The 21,135-nt window shown below is 45.0% G+C and overlaps 1 protein-coding gene across 2 annotated transcripts in view; it reads left to right on the top strand.

Moving 5' to 3' along the window:
• The window catches only part of LOC121279912 (chromodomain Y-like protein 2), a 139,417-nt gene that overhangs the window by 48,944 nt on the left and 69,338 nt on the right, over positions 1–21,135 (top strand). The window contains exons 1-3 of one of the 2 annotated variants that reach the window (XM_041191470.1): positions 5,240–5,560; positions 19,436–20,030; positions 20,335–20,549. In XM_041191470.1, the coding sequence (XP_041047404.1) occupies positions 5,525–5,560; positions 19,436–20,030; positions 20,335–20,549 (846 nt within the window). In that variant the 5' untranslated portion in view covers positions 5,240–5,524. Of the gene's footprint in view, positions 1–5,239; positions 5,561–19,435; positions 20,031–20,334; positions 20,550–21,135 lie in introns of those variants that run through there. The other variant, XM_041191471.1, reaches the window with a different exon arrangement.

The raw sequence follows: 21,135 nt of genomic DNA, 5'->3' as shown, positions 1-21,135 counted from the left end.
AATAGAAAAGGAGTATCTTCGGAATCTCCAACAGTTTGTCATAATGACCAAATAATTATCATCCTAAGGGTATTGAATGTGGTTAGTAGTGCATCAGCAGACCAGCATTTATTGTCCATTCATAATTGGCCTTAGAGAGCTGCATACTTGAACCACTGCAGTCTTTGTGGTGTAGATGCCATGCTGTTAGGGAGGGAATTCTAGGATTTTGATCCAGCGACAGCCCAGTATAATTCCAAGTCAGGATGGTGTGTGAGCTGGAGGGGAGCTTGCTGGCGGTGGTGTTCCCATGTGTCTGTTGCCTTTGTTCTTCTGAGTAGTAGAGGTCAGGGAGTTGGAAGGTGCTGTCGAAGGAGCCTGGGCGAGTTGCTGCAGGCACCTTGTAGATGGTACACACGGCTGCCACTCTGTTGGAGGTGGAGGGAGTAAATGTTTAAGGTGGTTGATAGGTGCTGCCAAGTGGGCTGCTTTAACCTGGATGGTGTCAAGCTTCTTGATTGTTGATGGAGTCACACTCCTCCAGGCAAGTGGGGAGTATTCCATCACACCCCTGACTTGTGCCTTGTAGATGGTGAACAAGGTTTGGAGAGCCATGATGTGAGTTACTCGCTGCAGGATTCTCCGCCTCTGACTTGCTCTTGTAGCCACGGTATTTGCATGACAGGTCCAGTTCAGTTTCAATGGTAACCCCCCCAGAATGTGGATAGTGGGGGATTCAGTGATGGCAATGCCATTGAATGTCAAGGGGAGATGGTTGGATTCTCTCCTGTTGGGGATGGTCATTGCTTGGCACTTGTGTGGCACGAATGTTACTTGCCGTTTCTCAACTCAAGCCTGGATATAGTCCAGGTCTTGCTGCAAATGGGCATGGACTGCTTCAGTAACTGAGGAGTTGCAAATGGAACTGAACATTGTGCAATCATCAGCGAACATCCCCACTCTAACCTTATGATGGAGAGAAGGCCATTGATGGAGCAGCTGAAGATGGTTGGGCCTAGGACACTACCCTGAGGAACTCCTACAGTGATGTCATGGGGCTGCGATGATTGGTCTCCAACAGCCACAACCATCTTCCTTTTTGCTAGGTCTGATTCCGACCAGTGGAGAGCTTTCCCCATGACTCCCATTAACCCCTGTTCTGTTTGGGTTCCTTAATGCCACACTCGGTAAAATGTTGCTTTGATGTCATTTAAAATGAATTTAGGAGTGACAGCAGGATGAGCACCATTGCGATGACTGGATGAGAATTTGAAAGGGGAAAGAAGGTTGTCAACATTTTCATTCATGTTGTCACTGTAAAGTGGCGCATGGCTTTACTGACAATGACAGCATGACTTAGCAACCCGGGTCAGGTCACTCCGCCTTCATTCTGCACTCCTTCCAGATCCAAAGGGTTAAATTTTTAGAATTGACAAACCTGGCCACCTCTGACCATCCATCCTTCCTTGGCAGCGTTGCAGGGCACTTCTCCCATCAAATGGAAATCCCCCAGAGCACGATCATAGATCTTGATATTCCAGGACACAGGCGTCCTTTATTTGAACTCAGCACCTCCTCCGTAAGTGACACAAACCAACAGGAACGAGCATCAGGTCTGCCTTCAATGTTTTTTTACATTTATGGGATGTGCGCGTCACTGGCAATGCCAGCATTTATTGCTCATCCATCAGAGGGCATTGTGTGGGTCACATGTAGGCCAGACCAGCTAAGAACAACAGATTTCCTTCCCTAAAGGACATTAGTGAACCAGATGGGTTTTTACAACAATCGACAATGGCTTCATGGTCATCATTAAACTTCTAATTCCAGATTTCTTACTGAATTCAAATTTCATCATCTGTTGTGGCAGGATTTGAACCCAGGTCCCCAGAGCATTACTGTGGGTGTCTGGATTACTAGTCCAGCGACAATGCCACTACGCCATTGCTTCCCCTTAAATTGGAAAATAATAAATTTGAAAATTCTCATTGTTGTTTACAAATCCACCTCTGGCCTCACCAACCCAGGGGTGTCATTTTACACCAGAGAGCTTTTACAGTCCCACTGAAGTCAATGGACTTTTGAATGGGTCGTTGCTTTTTACAGCCCCATCCCCGCCATGACTGGGCTGTAAAATTTGCCCCATATCTCCGGAACTTCCTCCAGCCCTATACCCATCAAGTTCTCGATGCTATTCCATCTCTGGCTCTTGCACATTCCCAATTTTCATCGCTCCACCATTGATGAACCCCAACTTCCGTTGTCTAAGTCCCAAGCTCTAGAATTCCTTCTCTAACCTCTCCAGCTCTCTACTTCGTTTATGACGCTAACCTACCTCTGTCCAATCTTTAGGTCCTCTGTCCTAATGCCTCCTTACTAGGCTTGATGTCAAATTAAGTTTAATAAAGCTCCTGGTGAAGCACCTTGCGATGCTCCAAAGTGTTAAAGGTGCTATATAATTGGCAGGTGATGTTGTTACCAAACTCCCACCTCCTCTCTGGCCTGATGGAAATGATGTTCAGTTACCAGCCTGACTCTTGCTGACAACTCACCCATCAAATTTGAACAAGGCATGATCCAGAAAAGGATTTCTGCCTCACACTGTTATCATTAGGTGTACGACACAACATGCCCACCCACTTCACATCCATGTCAGGTGCAAGTTGAGAGCCCTACCTTTGTGTGATGGACTCCCAGCTCTTCCCCACTTCCTTGTTTTTGACGGATTGCTTCTCTGCTCAGCAGCGATCACTTGCAGCAACCGTCGATTGTGATTGGCTTATCTCAAATGGCAAATGTTAGTTTACACCATTTGCACAAATCGCCCTCTTCTCACAGAAACTGGCCCAGGGTGATCTTACTGTTTTACCGACTGTTTAGCAAGTTAAGCAATCTTTTTGCAAGCTGTTTGTGATAATCTGTTCCACTATGCGTTACTTTACCAGCAACCTAAGATCGCAGAAAGCACATAGGGTAAAATGAGCACATTTCTTTTTGAAAATCAAAAACAATGTTAGCTCCCATTTAATGCACCGCATGCTGAAACTAAAAGCACGCATTTACTGTCCAGCTTTATAAGAGGGAGGATTACTGCTCAAGTCTCAATTGAGGTCTGAGATTGATCTCGCACAGTTTAATTTATCTTCTCTTTCAGAAACTTCTTGTTATGGCAAATTAATGTTTTAATATCAGAGAAGAGAAAGGCTGAAGGGTGACCTGACGGTGGTCTTTAGGATTGTGGGCAGAATTTTTACCTGGGTGGGTGGTCTCGTGCCCGACCCACCCGAGTGTAAAGTGACGTGTGTTGATGTCGGGCGAGCGTCCCGATGTCAGCGCGCAGTCACGCAATATTTCGGCAGGCAGGCACGCACCGGAATCAGCAGCACGCCTGCCGACATTTATAAGGCCTATTAAGGCCATTAGCAAGGTCATTGAAACAAATTTTTCAACGCCCGTTCAACCTTAACGGTTGGCATTTTTATAGAAACCTCATCCACGGGAGGGATGAGGTTTCCAACATCAAATAAAAACAAAAAAAAACTTTTAAAATTCTATTTATAACATGTCGCGACTCATGTGACAGAGTCACATGAGTGGGGACGTGTTTCATAACAGTTTTAAAATCTTTATTGCTAATTTTTAAAGCTGTTCATCTCCCTGAGGCAGCTCTGTGCCTCAGGGAGCTTTTCCAGTGCGCACCCGCGCATATGCGTGAAGTTCCCTGCTCACCCTCCTCTCCCTGCCCGCCCACACCCCCCGCACGGGCAGCGCTGAGCACAGCCACTCGTGTTTTCACACTGGGCGAGCCTTAACTGGCCCGCCCGCCCCGACAAGGGCAAAATTCTGCCCTATCAAGGAATGTGAGAGGGTATACAAGGGGCTGAATTTTACGCCAGCGGGATTTTACGGTCCTGCCGTGGTCAACAGAGTTTAGAATGCCTCGCCTCATTTTACAGCTCCCATCCCCACCCCATAACATTCCGGCCATCGAGAAGATATTTCCACTTGTGGGAAAGTCCAAAGCAAGGGGCCACTAATATAAAGTAGTCAGTACTAAATCCAATAAGGAATTCAGAAGGAACGCCTTTAATCAAGAAGTGGTGAGCACGTGGAACTTGCTGCCACGTGAAGTAGTGGCCAGTCAGATTGGCCGGCATCTCTTAAGGACGGGACTTCCTGTCCCTGAGAGGCAGAAGTCCGACTCTTGAGTATGCAGGCCGCCCTCAGCGTATTATCACGGTGGGGCAGCCAGATTTAAAGTCGGCAAGGTGCCGACCGGTTTCTAGCTTGGGGTCGGGGGAGTGGGTAATCCACCAGAGCTGGTAGACGTTAGGTTTGAATAGCTTTTAAGCACGTACGGAGTCAGGAAAAAGCAGAATAGTAAAAAGAACCGACGGGAAAGGTCTGCGATGGGGTGATTAGCTCACAAAAGTGATGATGGTGCAGGTGATTTTGGACCAAGAATTGAAACCTTGACTAAGCATGTCGCTAAACAAAAGCATGATTTATCAGTGAGAAAATTGTGCGTTAATGCTGTTTAGCAGGCTGCTACCCCTTGGCAAGATTGAAGTGACAAGCACTCTCAGTAGAGTGTAGTACCTGGTAATTAGATGACTACAGGAGAACAGAGGCATGTTATAAGATGTCTCAAAATGATTAACTTAGTAACCAAATACAGATAAATACCATTTTGGGGATGACAACCTGTAACACCTGATTATTTATGTTTGGATATTTAAGCAGTCATCTGTGGTGTTGTGGTTATTGAAATGTAACTTTTAAGGCACAGTTGTTCCCTGGAATAGTCTAAATTAAGTTAGGTAATTGCAGCACATTAAAAATATTAATATAGTGTAACTTTCAAAGAGACTGTGATGTTAACAATTCATAAACCAAATGTGAATCATTTCGGTTCCTAGTTGACTTTACAATGACTTTTAGTGTTGTCTGTGGCTGCTCTTTGCTTGTGCTATTGTTCTCGGTTGAGACTTTTACGGGAGGTATTTTTGTGTTTCTTTGCTCATATTTCCATTGCTTTTATGCCGTAATATTCTCTTTTTAACATTTGCTCTACTTATTTAACTTGTTTTATTTTATTCTGAATTGTTGATTTTTTTTTTTAATAACTAGATAATTGACTGCAATGAAAATTGATAATCTGCTGGTGAATTGTGACTGCGTCTCCTCATCATACAAAAGCTTTGACACCGCTGGAATAAATGGAATATTGTGCAAATGACTCATTCAATGTGTGAGGAAGTTCTGTCCCACTCGAGGACACCAACAAAACAATGCACATTTGTATAACGCTTTTAGCATTGTAAAACGTAAAAGATGCTTTGCAGGAGCAGCATCAAACAAAATTATTCATTTCCTTCTTTTGAAAGGATAAAATTCACTTTTGCAATTGTCACAACCATCCTTGATGACTTCAGCTTCTCTCTGCCAAATCGTGGGAATCTTTGTGCCGTGTGTCAATAACTGCTGGACACTTTTCCAGACTCACTCGTCTTAAAGGCTGTTAATAGGGAGAGACTTGTGTCTAATGAGCTTGGTTTGGATATGGACCCAAGTAGCAAAGGTTGAATGGAGTGCTCTAATCCTCTTTGTGGCATAATCCTATTTTGTTAGCGTTTTTCCAAGTGATTAAACCAAGGTGAAGAGTCATGGTTCTTAGCGGAGGACACCGGCAAGGTATTAGTGAATGAAGGAGAAGACAAATTAATCGAGGATGTCGTGTATTGTGTTTCCAGTGTTACAAGAGGGAGATAAAAATGAGGGAGTCAGGGAGTCATGAAACTGAGTAGACCTTGACTTCAGCACAGTGAGGTAACTTGGTGGAGAAAGAGTGTGGATGTTACATTTTGAGTTTAGGAAGGGAAAGAGAGAAAAGTGAAGAAACACTCGGACCGTAGTGGTGGAGTAAGGAAAAGCAGAATGTTGTGATAAGAGGGCAGAATTTTACATCCCGCGATCGGGTGTAAAATAGCGCACAGTGATGTTGGGCGAGTGTCCCGATGTCATCGCGCACTTTGCGCGCTATTTCGCCCGGTGGGTGCAAGCGGGTGCCAGAGCCACACCCACCATTAATTAATGGGCCACTTACGGCCACTAACAGTCCAAGTGACGCCGATTTTTCGTTGCGATTTCGCGCTTGTTGCACAGGCAAAACGGGCAGACAGCCAACCGACATTTTCAAAAACCTCATCCAAAAACAGGATAAAAAGGGGTCGGCAGCATTGCCAGTGTGAGTAGTGAGGAGTTTGGTAGGCAGTTTACTGCGGGTGACTTATTGGTGCTTGGCAGCTTCACCTCTGTTCGGGGCTTCATTCTTAGCATTTCTAGGCTTCATTTCAGGACTCCTTGGTATCTGCAAGGCCTCCAGAAGAGTCAAACTGTGTGAACCCTTCCAGGTATCAGACAGCCTTCCGTTACCCTGGTAATTGATATTGTGGTCTCTGCTGGTGCCACCTCCTCTGAGGAGGAAGAGAGGGGCAGAAGGGTAAGGAAGCAGGTGTCCCAATACAACTTCCAGGGGAGGGACCTGTGGGAGGAGAGGTGCAGGCACAAGTGGCACAAGACCAGCAGGTAGTCCAAGGCAGAAGGAGCTGCAGCAGACACCACTATCCTGCTGCCAGGGTTTACAGGCGACGATGCAGCTACCTCAATATGTCCGAGGTGCAATGCCAAAGGAGGCTTCGCCTCTCAAGGGAGAGCATGACCTCCATTTGTCAGATGATTGGGCCTGAGATCAGCTCCGACTATGTGGGTGGATTCCCCATGCCAGTGGCTCTGAAGGTCACAGTGGCCCTCAACTTCTATGCCACCGGCTCCTTCCAGGGGTCAGTGGGGGATCTGTGTGGAGTCTCCCAATCAGCTGTCCATAGTTGTGTCAAGCTGGTGACAGACACTCTATTCAGGTGGGTACTGACTTTTATTCTTTACCATACAGATGAGGCCAGCCAGGCTGAGCGAGCCAGAGGCTTTGTGGTAATTGCTGGGTTCCCCCGCTTCCTGGGTGCCATTGACTTCACACATATGGCCATCAAGGCACCAGCGGGTCAGCCGGGTTCCTTCGTTAACAGGAAGGGATTCCACTCCATGAATGTACGGGTAGCGTGTGACCACAGGATGCAGGCTCCGCAAATCTGTGCAAGGTACCCTGGAAGCTCCCATGATGCTTACATCCTCCGAGGTGCTGAGGCTCTTCAGTGCTCCAGCCCGACTGGATGGATGGATGCTGGGTGACAAGGGCTACCTGTTGAAAAGGTGGCTCATGACACCGCTCCACCACCCAAGAACAGAGGTGGAGCAGCGGTACAACAAGAGTCATGCCTCCACAAGGGCGTTGGTAGAGAGCACCATAGGTCTTCTGAAGATGCGCTTCCGATGCCTGGACCATTCAGGGGGAGCACTACAATACCCCACAGAGTGGGTGTCACTGATAGTGGTTGCATGCTGCGCTCTCCACAATCTGGCACTGGCAAAGGGGGACCCGCTGGAGGAAGAGGATCTTGACACAGCTGCACAGGCCACAGACGATGATCCCAGTAGTGAGTCCGAAGATAAGGATAGTGAGGAGAACGCTGAGGGCGTGGAGGCAGACCTCAGTAACCTCCAGGGAGGCAGGGACACCAGGGATGCCTTGATCCATACGCTACTTCAGCTAGGTTGCCAAAGATCTGCTTCAAACTCATGCCAGGGCTGCTGCCTACTTCCTGGATGCCTGAAAGGACCCTTTCATTTGAACACAAAGAACACTCAGTGCCTATGCAATAAAGTTCACAGCCACTTACGTCCAGCATTACACTTTGGCTTACCCTGCACCAATAAAATAAAAAGGTGAAGCATAGTCAGGCCAAGATGACAAAAACAAAATTGATCTCATTTCGACAATTCCAAACTATTTACATAAACTTTTCTGGTCTTCGTTTCCAGACAAGTAAAGATAAAGTAAACAAAAATTAACATAAAATCACCCGTGACCTTTCCCTCTTGTGTGCAAGACCCCATTAACTTATGATTGTGAGTGCTATGTCTTGGTGCCCACCGCCCCACCCCTTGCTGGCACTAGCATTGGAGACATCCTGCTGACCTTGCTGGCTTGATGACCTTGGCAGTCATCCTCTGGCCAGTGGAGTTTGTCCTGGCCCTGCCTGGGAGGGAGCGGCCAGTGCTATGGCTGGCATCTCCCCAATCATTGCAGCCTCATTAGATGCCACAGTCACTGGCAGAGGGGCAGAGGAGCTGCTGCCGTCATCCAGAGTGCCCTGAGAGGAACCCGCAGAGACGACAAGCAGCTTGTGCACAAACGTGAATTCGCTCTACACCTCCCCACTCACAATTGATGGACGGGCATCTAGCTGGGATACTGGGTGCCTCATCCATCTCCCACACAGACACTGACCACCTGAGCTCAGTGCCTGTGTGAGGGTTTTGCAGGTCCAAGCGCAACCCCAGGAACCCCTCATTCTGTCCCTGGAGCTGCCTCTCCATGAGAGTCGCCACTCTCTCAATGGAGGATTCAGTGCACTTGGCCATGAGGATCAATGCAGTGCTGATGTTCCGCATGGATGCCTCCATAACGGAGACCATGGCATACAGACCCTCATGGATCTCTGCCAGACCTTCCCGCACAACTCACTGGAGCTCCAGCATCTGCCAGCTAAGGACGACTCCAGAGGCTCATCATCAGCCTTCAACTGAGCATCGTCCTGGCCCCCAGAAGTCCTCTGACTGCCATCACCTTGGGCACTCTCTGCCTCCACCTGCACCTTAAGCGAGCGTGAAGTACCCTCACCAATGTGCACCAGGATACTAGCCACCAATCTAATGCCCACCGAGTTGCTGATATCTGTGCTGTCGCCTGCTTCAGAGAGCAGGTGGCATGCAGGTGCAACAGAAGCTCGGTGGTCCTCCGGCATCAGGGGTGGCCCTTCGGGGTCTGCAGAGCGAACGCCTGCTGGTGAATCTAAGGGAGAACAAGGACATGTCATTAGTTAAAGTCATCACACTATCACTGTGCATGCCCAGTAACCTGGTGAGACAGTGGAGATCTGCATCACAGTGCCATCGTCTTCCAATGATCAATGGGGACTCCAGGTTCGAGGTTCACATCAATGAAGAGACTGCACTAGAATGGTTGCACAAGCCAAAGTCTCAGCTCTGTGCACCACATTCTTACCTTGACCTGGCACCCCACCGCTGCACACCCGGTTGCACGGTGAGCATGCCGGCCCTCGAGCTCCAGGGCATCTTGCTCGAACCTGCTGAGCAGCAGAAGGTTGGGCTGCCCTCTACTTGTATGTACCCTCTGTGGCAGGTTATGTCTTGTCTTCTCCTGGAAGGACAGAGGAGCATGGATTAGTCCACTCTCTACCTGCAGTGCCATTGCAGCCTGGCCCACCGCAGCTGAGGAACGCCTCCTGTGGCACATTCGAGTCGTGGCCCTCGAGCCATAAGGCACTCAGTCCAAAAAGCAGCCAGGGCTCACCCCCTTGGCCAGCTCCGACGTGATTGGCAGTTGTCACTCAGACCCTAGCACCCCTGAGGTCCGTGGGGGGAGGGGGGGGCAGCCAGCGTGAAATCGTGGTCAGGGACCGATCGCAGGCGGCAGACCGCTTCCTGGCCTCCTCCGGGCCTGCCCACCGTGCCTGCCCGATGACCTCAAAATCCTGCCCACGGAGATTGAGACAAGTTCAGCATCAGATCACTATCAGTGTTTTGGATCACTATCCAGGAGTGGAAGGCCAGGAGAGGTGCTGGAAGAACTTTGTCAGACCTAGGTGAAACAGGCAAATCTTGGAGGCTTGGGTTTTTATGTGGAGAGTTAGGAGTTGCTGTGTGGAAAGGAGAGCAAACCAGGTTCCATAGGGACCGATTTGACAGTGGGGGAGATTATGGAGGGCTGAGGAAGCAGAGGCCAAAAATAAGTGAAATGGGTTCGGAATGAATTGTAAACAATAAGTAGGGTAGCAGATGGTAAAAGAAAATGATGTTGTGTTCTATTTGTCCACTGTTCCTTTTTACTGTCTCTATGGTGACATTTGCCTTTATTGCTGACTTGCAAAAGAGGACATTTCAATAATGAGGTGCCGAAATGAGCTTGCTGTGTGCACTGTAAGGAACATCAAAATCATTTTCGAAGCATTTTTCTCATATCTGTTCATTGGACATGGGCATCACTGGCTAGGCCAGCATTTATTGCCCATCCCTAATTGCCCTTGAGAAGGTGGTGGTGAGCTGCCTCCTTGAACCGCTGTAGTCCATGTGGTGTAGGTACACCCACAGTGCTGTTAGGAAGGGCGTTTCAGAATTTTGACCCAGCGACAGTGAGGGAACGGTCATATAGTTCCAAGTCAGGATGGTGTGTGACTTGGAGGGGAACTTGTGGGTGATGGTGTTCCTATGCATCTGCTGCCCTTGTTCTTCTAGGTAGTAGAAGTCGTGGTTTTGGAAGTTGCTGTCGAAGAAGCCCTTGCAAGTTGTCGCATTGCATCTTGTAGATGGTACACACTGCTGCTACTGTGTGACGGTGGTGGAGGGTGACTTTACTAGGTACTAGGCTTAGGTGTTGACTGTGGCAATTGAGTACACATATCAGGTATCAACCGCCAACTCCAGCATGATGCCACCACCAAACACATCTTCCCTTCACCCCCCTATCGGCATTCCGTAGGGATCGTTCCCTCCGGGACACCTTGGTCCACTCCTCCATCACCCCCTACTTCTCAACCCCCTCCTATGGCACCACCCCATTCCCACGCAAAAGATGTAACATCTGCCCCTTCACTTCCTCTCTCTTCACCGTCCAAGGGCCCAAACACTCCTTTCAAGTGAAGCAGCATTTCACTTGCATTTCCCCCAACTTAGTCTACTGCATTCGTTGCTCCCAATGTGGTCGCCTCTACATTGGAGAGACCAAACGTAAACTGGGCAACTGCTTTGCAGAACACCTGCGGTCTGTCCACAAGAATGACCCAAACCTCCCTGTCGCTTGCCATTTTAACACTCCACCCTGCTCTCTTGCCCACATGTCTGTCCTTGGCTTGCTGCATTGTTCCAGTGAAGCCCAACGCAAACTGGAGGAACAACACCTCATCTTCCGACTAGGGACTTTACAGCCTTCCGGACTGAATATTGAATTCAACAACTTTAGGTCTTGAGCTCCCTCCTCCATCCCCACCCCCTTTCTGTTTCTTCCCCCTTCCTTTTGTTTTTTCCAATAAATTATATAGATTTTTCTTTTCCCACCTATTTCCATTATTTTTAAATATTTTTAAATCTTTTATGCTCCCCCCACCCCCACTAGAGCTGTACCTTGAGTGCCCTACCATCCATTCTTAATTAGCACATTCGTTTAGATAATATCACCAACTTTAACACCTATGTGTTCTTTTGTTCTGTTGTCTGTGACATCTTTTGATGATCTGCTTCTATCACTGCTTGTTTGTCCCTCCAACCACACCACCCCCTCCACTTCTCTCCCCCGACCCAAACCCCCCCCCCCCCCCCCAACACACACACCTTAAACCAGCTTATATTTCACCCCTTTCTTGGATTCACTCAGTTCTGTCGAAGGGTCATGAGGACTCGAAACATCAACTCTTTTCTTCTCCGCCGATGCTGCCAGACCTGCTGAGTTTTTCCAGGTAATTCTGTTTTTGTTTTGGATTTTCAGCATCCGCAGTTTTTTTGTTTTTATCAACTGTACTGCATCAATTACAAGCAATATAGTGACTCTACTCTGCTATGGTAAAACTACATTAATATCCTAGAGTATCGATGCAGTTACAGTAGCGGTTACTGCTGTTTTATTCAGAAAGATTTATAGTTGGCTGGAGCTTTGTAACTGCAATCATTTTTGGGACTTTTCCAAGTTTTTAATGTCAGGCTTTTTTATATTAAAGTTTCTTGCTGCAGCTGACTTCTAAACAGTTCTAACCCTGTAATCTTGGTAGACTATTGATGTTTATTTAAAATATCATTTTAAAATGTTAATTTTAAGCCCTTGTCTGCTGCATACAGTATGTATGCTTGTAACATCTCTCTTACTCTCCTTTTGATGAAGAACCAACTACTGTACAGCATATATCTAATGTGAAATCTAAAATCTTATAGTTTCTTTATTGTCTAGAATTGATTTCACACTGTGGTTAGATGGCTTATAATCGAAACTAGTCTTATCCTTCGGCTATGAAAAGGACGCAAGTGTTTAATTAAAATTCATTCATTGCTGAAGTGTTAGTGTATTATCGATACAATTGTGAGTTACTTTCTTATCTTGTCCCCATCTCAAATAACCTGTGGTATCTCTTGAGGGGTAAGCTCTTACCAAAAGATGCTGAAAAAGGTGGTTTTCAGTGCCATCTAACCTGTGGATCATTTGTGTGTTTGATTGGATAACAGTGTTGTCCTTAAAAAGCAGCATCTACAGAAGTAGATGCCCATCATAATTTCATTCAGTTGTTTCCACTTTCATTATTTATCTTTTAAGGCGTGTTGCATCCCTAGTGCATATGTGAGGCAAATTAGATCTTCCTTCATTTTTATGACCTACTTTCTCTTGGTGAGTAGTTTATTACTGCTCTGTTTCCAGTTCATCGAAGGAAGACCTTGTGTCTGTACTGAACCTTTCCTGTTCTCGGGATGTCCCAAAGCCATGGCTAACTAGCGAACTTAAGAATAATATTAGATTAAAAGCAGACACTTACGATGTTGTCAAAAAAGTAGCAATCCTGGGGATGGTTTTAAAAACCAGCAAAGGGTGACCAAGAAATGAATAAAGAGGGAGATTAGATAGTGGCTTCCAGAGGAATTTTAGAAGTCCACATACAAAGATCACGGGAGGTTAACATGCAGGTGCAGTATTCAGAAAGCAAATGGTATCATGGCCTTTATTGCAAGGGGTTGGAGTATACGAGTAAGGATGTCTTACTGAAATCCAAAGGGCTTTGGTGAGACCACACAAAGAGTATTGTGTACAGTTTTAGTCTCCTTGCTAAGGAAGGATACACTTGGTTAGAGGGGGTGCAATAAAAGGTTTACTGGATTAATTCCTGGGATGAGAGAGTTGTCTTCTGAGGAGAGATTGACTAGATTGGGCTTATAGTCTCTGGAGTTTAGAAGAATGAGAGGTGACTTCATTGAATTGTATGAAATCCTTAGAGAGCTTGACAGGGTGGGTGCTCAGGAGCTGTTTCCCCTAATTGGAGAGTCTAGATTAGGTATCATTAGTATCAGGGTAAGGGATCATTTATGTTGTATGCTATATGTTCAGTAGGTCTCATGAAGACGTTCTGAGTCTTATTTGGTTGAACATTAACTGTTCATTGATAACACAGAACTATGTACATATATTTAGGTTGTAACCCAAGTTATGAGCTAACTCCATGCTTGCTTCTACAGAGGTCTTTTTCTAGTCACAGAATCACAGAATTGTTATGGTGCAGAAGGAGGCCATTCGACCCATAATTTTTGCACTGGCTCTCCAAATGAGCACTATGACTTAGTGCCATTCTCCTGCCTTTTCCCCATAACCCTGCATAGTGTTTATATTTAAATAATCATTTAATGCCCTCTTGAATGCCTCAGTTGAATCTGCCTCCACCACACTTCCAGGCAGTACATTCCAGACTCGAACCACTTGTTGTGTGAAAAAGTTCTTTTCCCCCGTCACATTTGCTTCTTTTGCAAATCACTTTAAATCTGTGCCCTCTTGTTCTCGATCCTTTTGCGAGCGGGAACATTTTCTCCCTATCTACTCTATCCAGCCCCCTCATGATTTCGAATACCTCTATCAGATCTCCTCTTAGCCTCCTCGTCTCCAAGGAGAACAGTCGCAACCTCTCCAATTATCTTCATAACTGAAGTTTCTCATCCTTGGGACCATTTTTGTCAACCTGTTCTGGATTCTCTCCAATGTGTTCGCACCCTTCCTATAGTGTGATGCCCAGAACTGTACCAAATAAGACTCAGCTGAGGTCTAACTAGTGTCTTATATAAGCTCAGCATAACTTCCTTGCTGTTGTACTCTATGCCCCTATTAATAAAGCCCAGGATATTGTAAGCTTTATTAACTGCTCTGAACACCGGTCCTGCCACCTTCAATAATCTATGCACATATACACACCCAGGTCCCTCTGCTGCTGCACACTCTTAAGAATTGTACCCCTTACTTTATCTTGCCTCCTGTTCTTCCTACCAAAATGCATCACCTCACACTTCTCCGCATTAAACTTCATCTGCCACCTATCTGCCCACTCCACCAACTTGTCTATGTCCTTTTGAAGTTCTATATTGTCCTGCTTACAGCTTACAATCTTCCAAGTTTCGTATCATCCACAAACTTTGGAATTATCCCCTGCACACCAAGATCTAGATCATTAATATATATTAGGAAAAGCAAGGGTCCCAATACAGACCCCTGGGGAACTGCACTACAAACCTTCCTCCAGCCCAAAAACTATCCATTGACCATTACTCTCTGTTTCCTATTACTCAGCCAATTTTATATCCACGTTGCTACTGTCCCTTTTATTCCATGAGCTATAACTTTTCTCACAAGTCTGTTGTGTGGCACTGTATCGAATGCCTTTTGAAAGTCCATGTACATCACATCAACAGGATTACCCTCATCTACCCTCTCTGTTGTGTCCTCAGAAAACTCCAGCAAGTTAGTTAAACATGATTTCCCCTTTAGAAATCCATGCTGGCTCTTCCTAATCAACCCACATTTTTCCATGTGACTACTAATTCTATCCTGAATAATTGTTTCTAGAAGCTTCCCCACCACTGAAGTTAAACTGGCTGGTCTGTAATTGCTGGACTTATCCTTGCAACCTTTTTTGAACAAGGGCATAAAGTTTGCAATTCTCCAGTCCTCTGGCACCTCCTTTCAGTTTAAGGAAGACTGAAAGGTTATGGCCAGTGCCCCTGCAATTTCCACTCTTAATTCCTTCAAAATCTTTAGATGCATCTCATCCGGTCCCGGTGCCTTGTCAACTTTTAAGTACCGACAATTTATCCTCCTTATCAATTCTGAACCTTTCTAGTGACCGAACTTCCTCCTCTGTCACCGTGACCTCCGTAACATCTGCTTATTTGGTAAAGACAGATGCAAAGTATTCCTTTAGCACCTCAGCCATGCCCCTGCCTCTATGTGTAAACCCCCTTTATGGTCCCTAATCAGCCCTACTCCTTTTACCACCCTCTTACTATTTGTGTGCTGAAAGAAGGCTTTGGCATTCCCATTTATGTTGGCTGCCAGTCTTTTCTCATAATCCCTCTTTGCTTCTCTTATTTGCTCCTTCACCTGCTCTCTGAACATCTGTATTCCACTTGGCTCTCAATTGTGTTGTCTACCTGACACCTGTCACAAGCACATATTTTCTTCTTTGTCTTAATTTCTATCTCCTTTTTCATCCATGGAGCCCTGGATTTGTTTTTCCTATCTTTCCCTTTTGAGGGAATATACCTTGACTGTGCCCGAACCATTTCTTCTTTGAAGGTAGCCCATTGTTCAACTACAGTTTTTCCTGCCAACCTTTGGTTCCAGTCTATGCAGCCCAGCTCCGCTGTTGCCCCATTGAAGATGGTTCTCCCCCAGTCGATGATTCTTACTCTGGGTTGCACATTGTCCTTTTCTAACGCCATCCTAAATCTTACAATACAATGATCACTTTCTCCTAAATGTTCCCCCACTGACACTTAATGTACTTGGCTCACCTCATTTCCAAGAACCAGGTCCAACAGTGCATCCTTTCTTGTTGGACTGGACACATACTGCTGTAGAAAATTCTCCCTAACATGATCTAGAACTCTTGCCCCTCTCCACCCTTTACACTGCCACTGTCCCAGTCTACATTTGGGTAATTAAAGTCCCCCACTATAACTACTCTATAATGTTTGCATCTCTCTGTAATTTCCTTGCAGCTTTGTTTCTCAACATCCTTCCCACTAGTTGGTGGTCTATAAACTACATCGCGTAATATAATTTCACCCTTTTTGTTCCTTAGCTCTAGCCAAATTGATTCTGTTCTTGAACTCTCTGCGATATCCTCTTTCTGTAGCATTGCAATGCTCTCCTTAACCAATACCACCACCCCTTCTCCTTTTCTTCCTTTCCTGTCTTTTCTGAACAGCTTGTACCCAGGAACATGTAGCACACAGTCCTGCCCTTCCGTGAGCTAGGTCTCTGTTTTCGCCACAACATATTTCCACATGGCAATCTGCACCTTAACTCCCAATCTTATTTACTATACTTCATGCATTCACATAAATGCACAGTAATCCTGATTTACACTTCTTGACTTTCTCACTTACTTCAACTCCAACTATTAACTTACTATTCTCTATACTCGTGTTATCTGGCTCTGTCAGTATTTTGTGCGCCCTGGTATCACTCTCTAGCACTCTCTCCTGGTTCCTACACCCCTGCCGAATTAGTCAGTCTCAGGTCATGTGTCTCTTTACATCACACTGTGGGTGGTACTGTTTCCCAGTCCCACATTAACCCTTGTTATGCCAGATGCCCTTATGCTACAATTTAGGACTGAGATGAGGAGTAATATTTTCACTTGGTATTATGGATCCTTGAAATTCTGTACCCCAGAGGGTTGTGGATGATATGCCATTGAGTTTATTCAAGGCTGGGATTGATAGATTTTTAGACTAAGGAGATCAAGGGATATATGGATAGGGTGGTAAAGTGGGGTCGATGTAAAATTTCAGCCTTAACCTATTGAATGGTGAAGCATGCTTGAGGGATCAAATGGCCTACTGCATCTATTACATATGTTCTTGTGTTCAAAACACTTCACAGCCTGTTAAGTGCTTCAGTGTTGTAACGTATGAAAGCATAGCAGCCAATCACCCAGATAATGGTCATTATTAAAAATGACCTATCTTAGTGGTGTTGCTTGAGGGGTAAATTTGGTCAGGACACAGTGAAGCCTATAGTCCAGAGAAGTCTTTCTCTGTGACTGCACTGATATGTGGCTGGTAATCCTCCACACAGTCAGGATTTGTATGGCCGTAATCTCCTTTTAAACAGTGCTTGTTTTGTCTCCTGCTTTTATGGTATTTCTTATTCATTTATGAGATGTAGGCGTTGCTGACTAGCATTTATTGCCCATCCCTAATTGCCTTCATTGAGAGGGCAATTAAGAGCCAACCACATTGTTGTGGGTCTGAAGTCACATGTAGGCCAGACCAGGTAAGGACAGCAGATTTCCCTTCCCAAAAGGACATTAGTGAAACCAGATGTGGGCCTTTATGACAATCGACAATGGTTTCATTTCGACTTTTAATTCCAGATTTTTATTGAGTACAAATTCCACCACCTGCCGTGGTGGGATTCGAACCCAGGTCCCCAGAGCATTACCCTGGGTCCCTGGATTACTAGTCCAGCAACAATACTACACCATTGCCTTCCACATGGTTGAGGAAATGTCTTTGTTACTGTGAGTAAGTAGAAGCAGCAAGATCTGACGAGAACAGGATGGTGCTAGTCTGGACCTGAATGACAATCCTCTAGTTTTATCCTTCCCTTGATACCTTCAAGCCCAGTAATGTCCAGAATGGCCTGCTTAAATGGAAATGAGAGCTAGTATCGCCTAGAATGAATTTCAGTTCTAGTCATTTTTTATATCATGTCTCATCCCACAAGGTGAAATTATTTTTAAGGTGCTTTAATCCTCAGTGATGTGTACATGTGCATCTACTCTAACTGGTCTATAGTAAATATAAATATAGTGCATCTTATCTTACACTTGTTGGTAAATTGACAACTAGAGGACATATATCTTCAAGCTATCTTTTCAAGCCATCATCAAACGATGGAAGGGAGCAGTTTAGGAGAGTTTATTTTGCTCAGAGTGTTGTTAGGACCTAGAATGTTTCAGCAGAAACAGTGGTGGGTGAAGCAGACACTGTAGTGCTTCTTAAAAGGGACTTGAACACATCAAAGTGTACGCAGCCAGCTTTTGTTTGTTCCATGCTGCAGTGGCATCTGTGCAGGTTAGGTCATTGCCTGTTTGTCTCCGACAGGATAAGGATAAGCACAGGATAAGATTGTGGGAATGTTTGGAATGGGGAAACAGGAAACGAATTGCAAGTTTTGAGGGAACACTGAATGGATGCAGACTGGTCAAAATTTATCCCAAAACCCGACCAGCAAGAACAGGTTAGTTCACTTATCTCTGCTGCTTGTGGGAGCTTGCCATGCATAAATTGTCAGCCACATTTCCTACTTGACAACAGTGACTAACTTCAAACAGCTTACCATGAGTTGTTAACTGCTTTGGGAGATCCTGAGATTGTGAAAGGTGCTATGTAATGCAAGACTTTCTTTTTAACTTGGGGCAGCTGCTTAGCATGTAAACCATGTTGTAGCCTCCAGGTAAATGACCTGCATGCTTTTGGACACAAGTGCAGCGTATCCTTATCTCAGCTGCCAAAGAGCCCTTTACCAGGCGACCTTCTGTTGGATGAGCGTCTTCAGCAGCTTGGGATATCCTGAGGTCATGACATGTGCTATAGAAATGCAAGTTTCCTTTTCTATCTCTTTCATTAAAAAGCTCTGTGCCAATAGTTACGCTCCACATGAGCCTCCACCCACCTTTCTTCAGATCACCATAATAACATATCCGTCCATCCCTTTCTCCCTCATGTGATGATCTAGCTTCCCCTTAAATGTAACAATGTTTTTTGCCTCAACAACTCCTACATTCTAATCACATTCTCATTAAAGAAGTTGCTCCTGAAGCAGAAAGGAAGAGAGGGGTTAGGCGATAAAACTGTGGAACAGGTGTTTCTCTGCAGGCGATGCGAGATCTTGAGGCAGACGGAGAATCAGTTGCAGGAGAGGAAGCTGAGTTTGAAGTCGGACAGGACGTGAGGGTTTAGTCATCTCTGAGTTTAGCCTGCGATTGCAGCCAAGGCAGTTGATGGAGTCTAGGTTCCTGTATGGATGTGTCTTTTCATAGAAAGGAAGGCCACAGTAATGTGACTTTTCCACTGAAAGTCTCTGAATCCAATAGAAGGAAAGAGGGAGCATTGGAAAGAAAGTGAGCTAATAATATTCGTCAAAGGCAAAAACGTGGTATTATGGGCAAAAATGGAAAGGGCAAATCTGGAGGTCCCAAGAAAATTATAACACCTAAACTGGTGCAGTACAAGTGGAGTAAAAAATAAAACTTGGTTGTAAAAAAAATGCATTTGTATTCAATATTATGCAATATTTCAGAGTTGGTGTTTATTTATGAACATTTCTATTTTTAGGGAGGTCCCCTTTCTCTTAACGAAAGTGGGGAAGGGAAGGAACTTCTCAGTTAGTCTGTGCTTGAATTGTTCGTCTCCTTTGGTTGGAAAGGGTTGAAGGTCGATGTCTAGATAAGCACTGTGGAAGATGTGAAATGATCAGAATAACCTATACAGAACCTTTCTTCTCCATTAGGTAGAGAAGATTGTCGATAAAAGGAAAAATAAAAAGGGGAAATGGGAGTACCTTATACGATGGAAAGGTTATGGAAGTAATGAAGACACTTGGGAACCAGAACATCACCTCCTTCATTGTGAAGAATTTATTGATGAGTTCAATGGACTCAATGCTTCCAAAGAAAAGCGAACTAAATCAGGGAAACGGGGAAATAGTCCAAGGCAGGTCTTAAGGGACAATCATGGAACTTCTCCACCAAGAGCCTATGAACCCACTAAGGGAAAAGGGGGAGGATTACGAAGAAAGCGGACTAATAATGCACATCAAAGGCAAAAACGGGGTACAATAGGCAGAGATGGAAAGCACACGCCTGGAGACCCCAAGAAAATCATTGCTACTAAAACGGTGCATTACAGAACAACTGCGAGTGGAGTACAGATTATGCCTTACAGAAAGACTGATAACTCATTTCAGAATGGTGATGCTAGACACAGCAAAAATGCATTACAGTTTGACAATACCTCAAGGCAACAGAGAATGAATGTGGATATAGGAGAGCAGGACTTTGCAGAGGATGGAGCAATTGCTGATTCTCCTCTAGTAAATGGAATAGGTACGTGATAAGTGTTGGTGTTACTAAGGGCAACAGGCCAATCAGCCCAATTCCTCAATGCTGGTATTTATACTGCACTGGACATTGATGTACTGACGTTTGAAAATTAAGTGAACATTTTTAGTTATTGCATGCAACATGCAGTTATGATTTGAGTTTTCAAATGGTTTAGTTAATCATGCCTAACTGTTCATGATTTAAAAAAAAATAGATTGTTTGATGATTGCTAACAATAATGCTCATTGACTAAACGGAATCATTAATCCGCAGAGAGTGGTGTTTCACAAACACTTTATTTTAATAGGGATTTCCAATGGGCAAGCCAACTTGCCGTGTTCTGTGAAGAGGAAGCTTGTGGAGGAGAAAGAAGACTATGTATTTGACAAACGGCTCAGATGCAGCGTTCGACAAAATGAAAGCAACTATCGATTCAGGGACATTGTTGTTAGGAAGCAAGATGGTTTTACGCATATATTACTCTCTAGTCAAACATCAGACAACAATTCATTAACGCCTGAGGTAAGGTCTATAGAATGTTGTTTTTTTGATAAATATATGACTAGTACAGATGGGGTAGCAAATGTGCAATGGAGTCTTTTGGGAAGTTCAGTTGACCTGCCTTTTTTTAACAACTAGTACGCTGCAAAAGCGTCATTCATTTACTCATTATACGAATGTATGAATATTGATGGACAGGAAAAGAAATAATCTTGCCCATCAAGGTTGCCCCAAACTCAGGCTTCTCTTCCTCCTTCTCCAACCCATCCCCCTCTCTGAAATCTTCTGCGAGAGGCCAAATAGAACAGAAAAAACTCAGGGGCAATAAAAGGAAACGACGCTCCAGAAAATTCCCCTCCCACCCCAGCACAAGGTGATTGAAACTAGTGCAGGAGATCACATGGATGTTATCTATAAAGACACTAAATCTTCTTTATAATGATGCAGTCAATGCCCTAGTCAGGAATCAGTCCAGCTCCCTTTTGTAGGTGTGCAGAGTCAACTCCTAAACTTATAAGTTACGTCTTTTTGAATGTGGTTTTGCCGAGTGGAATTCTGAAAGAACGGTTTGCAGCAGCCTTGTGTGGAAAATGTCATATTTGCCCAA

Source organism: Carcharodon carcharias, chromosome 7 (assembly GCF_017639515.1).
Source record: "Carcharodon carcharias isolate sCarCar2 chromosome 7, sCarCar2.pri, whole genome shotgun sequence".
Classification (NCBI taxonomy): Eukaryota; Metazoa; Chordata; class Chondrichthyes; order Lamniformes; family Lamnidae; genus Carcharodon; species Carcharodon carcharias.
Note: the sequence above shows the minus strand (reverse complement) of the source record. Positions and strands in the feature narration are given on the sequence as shown.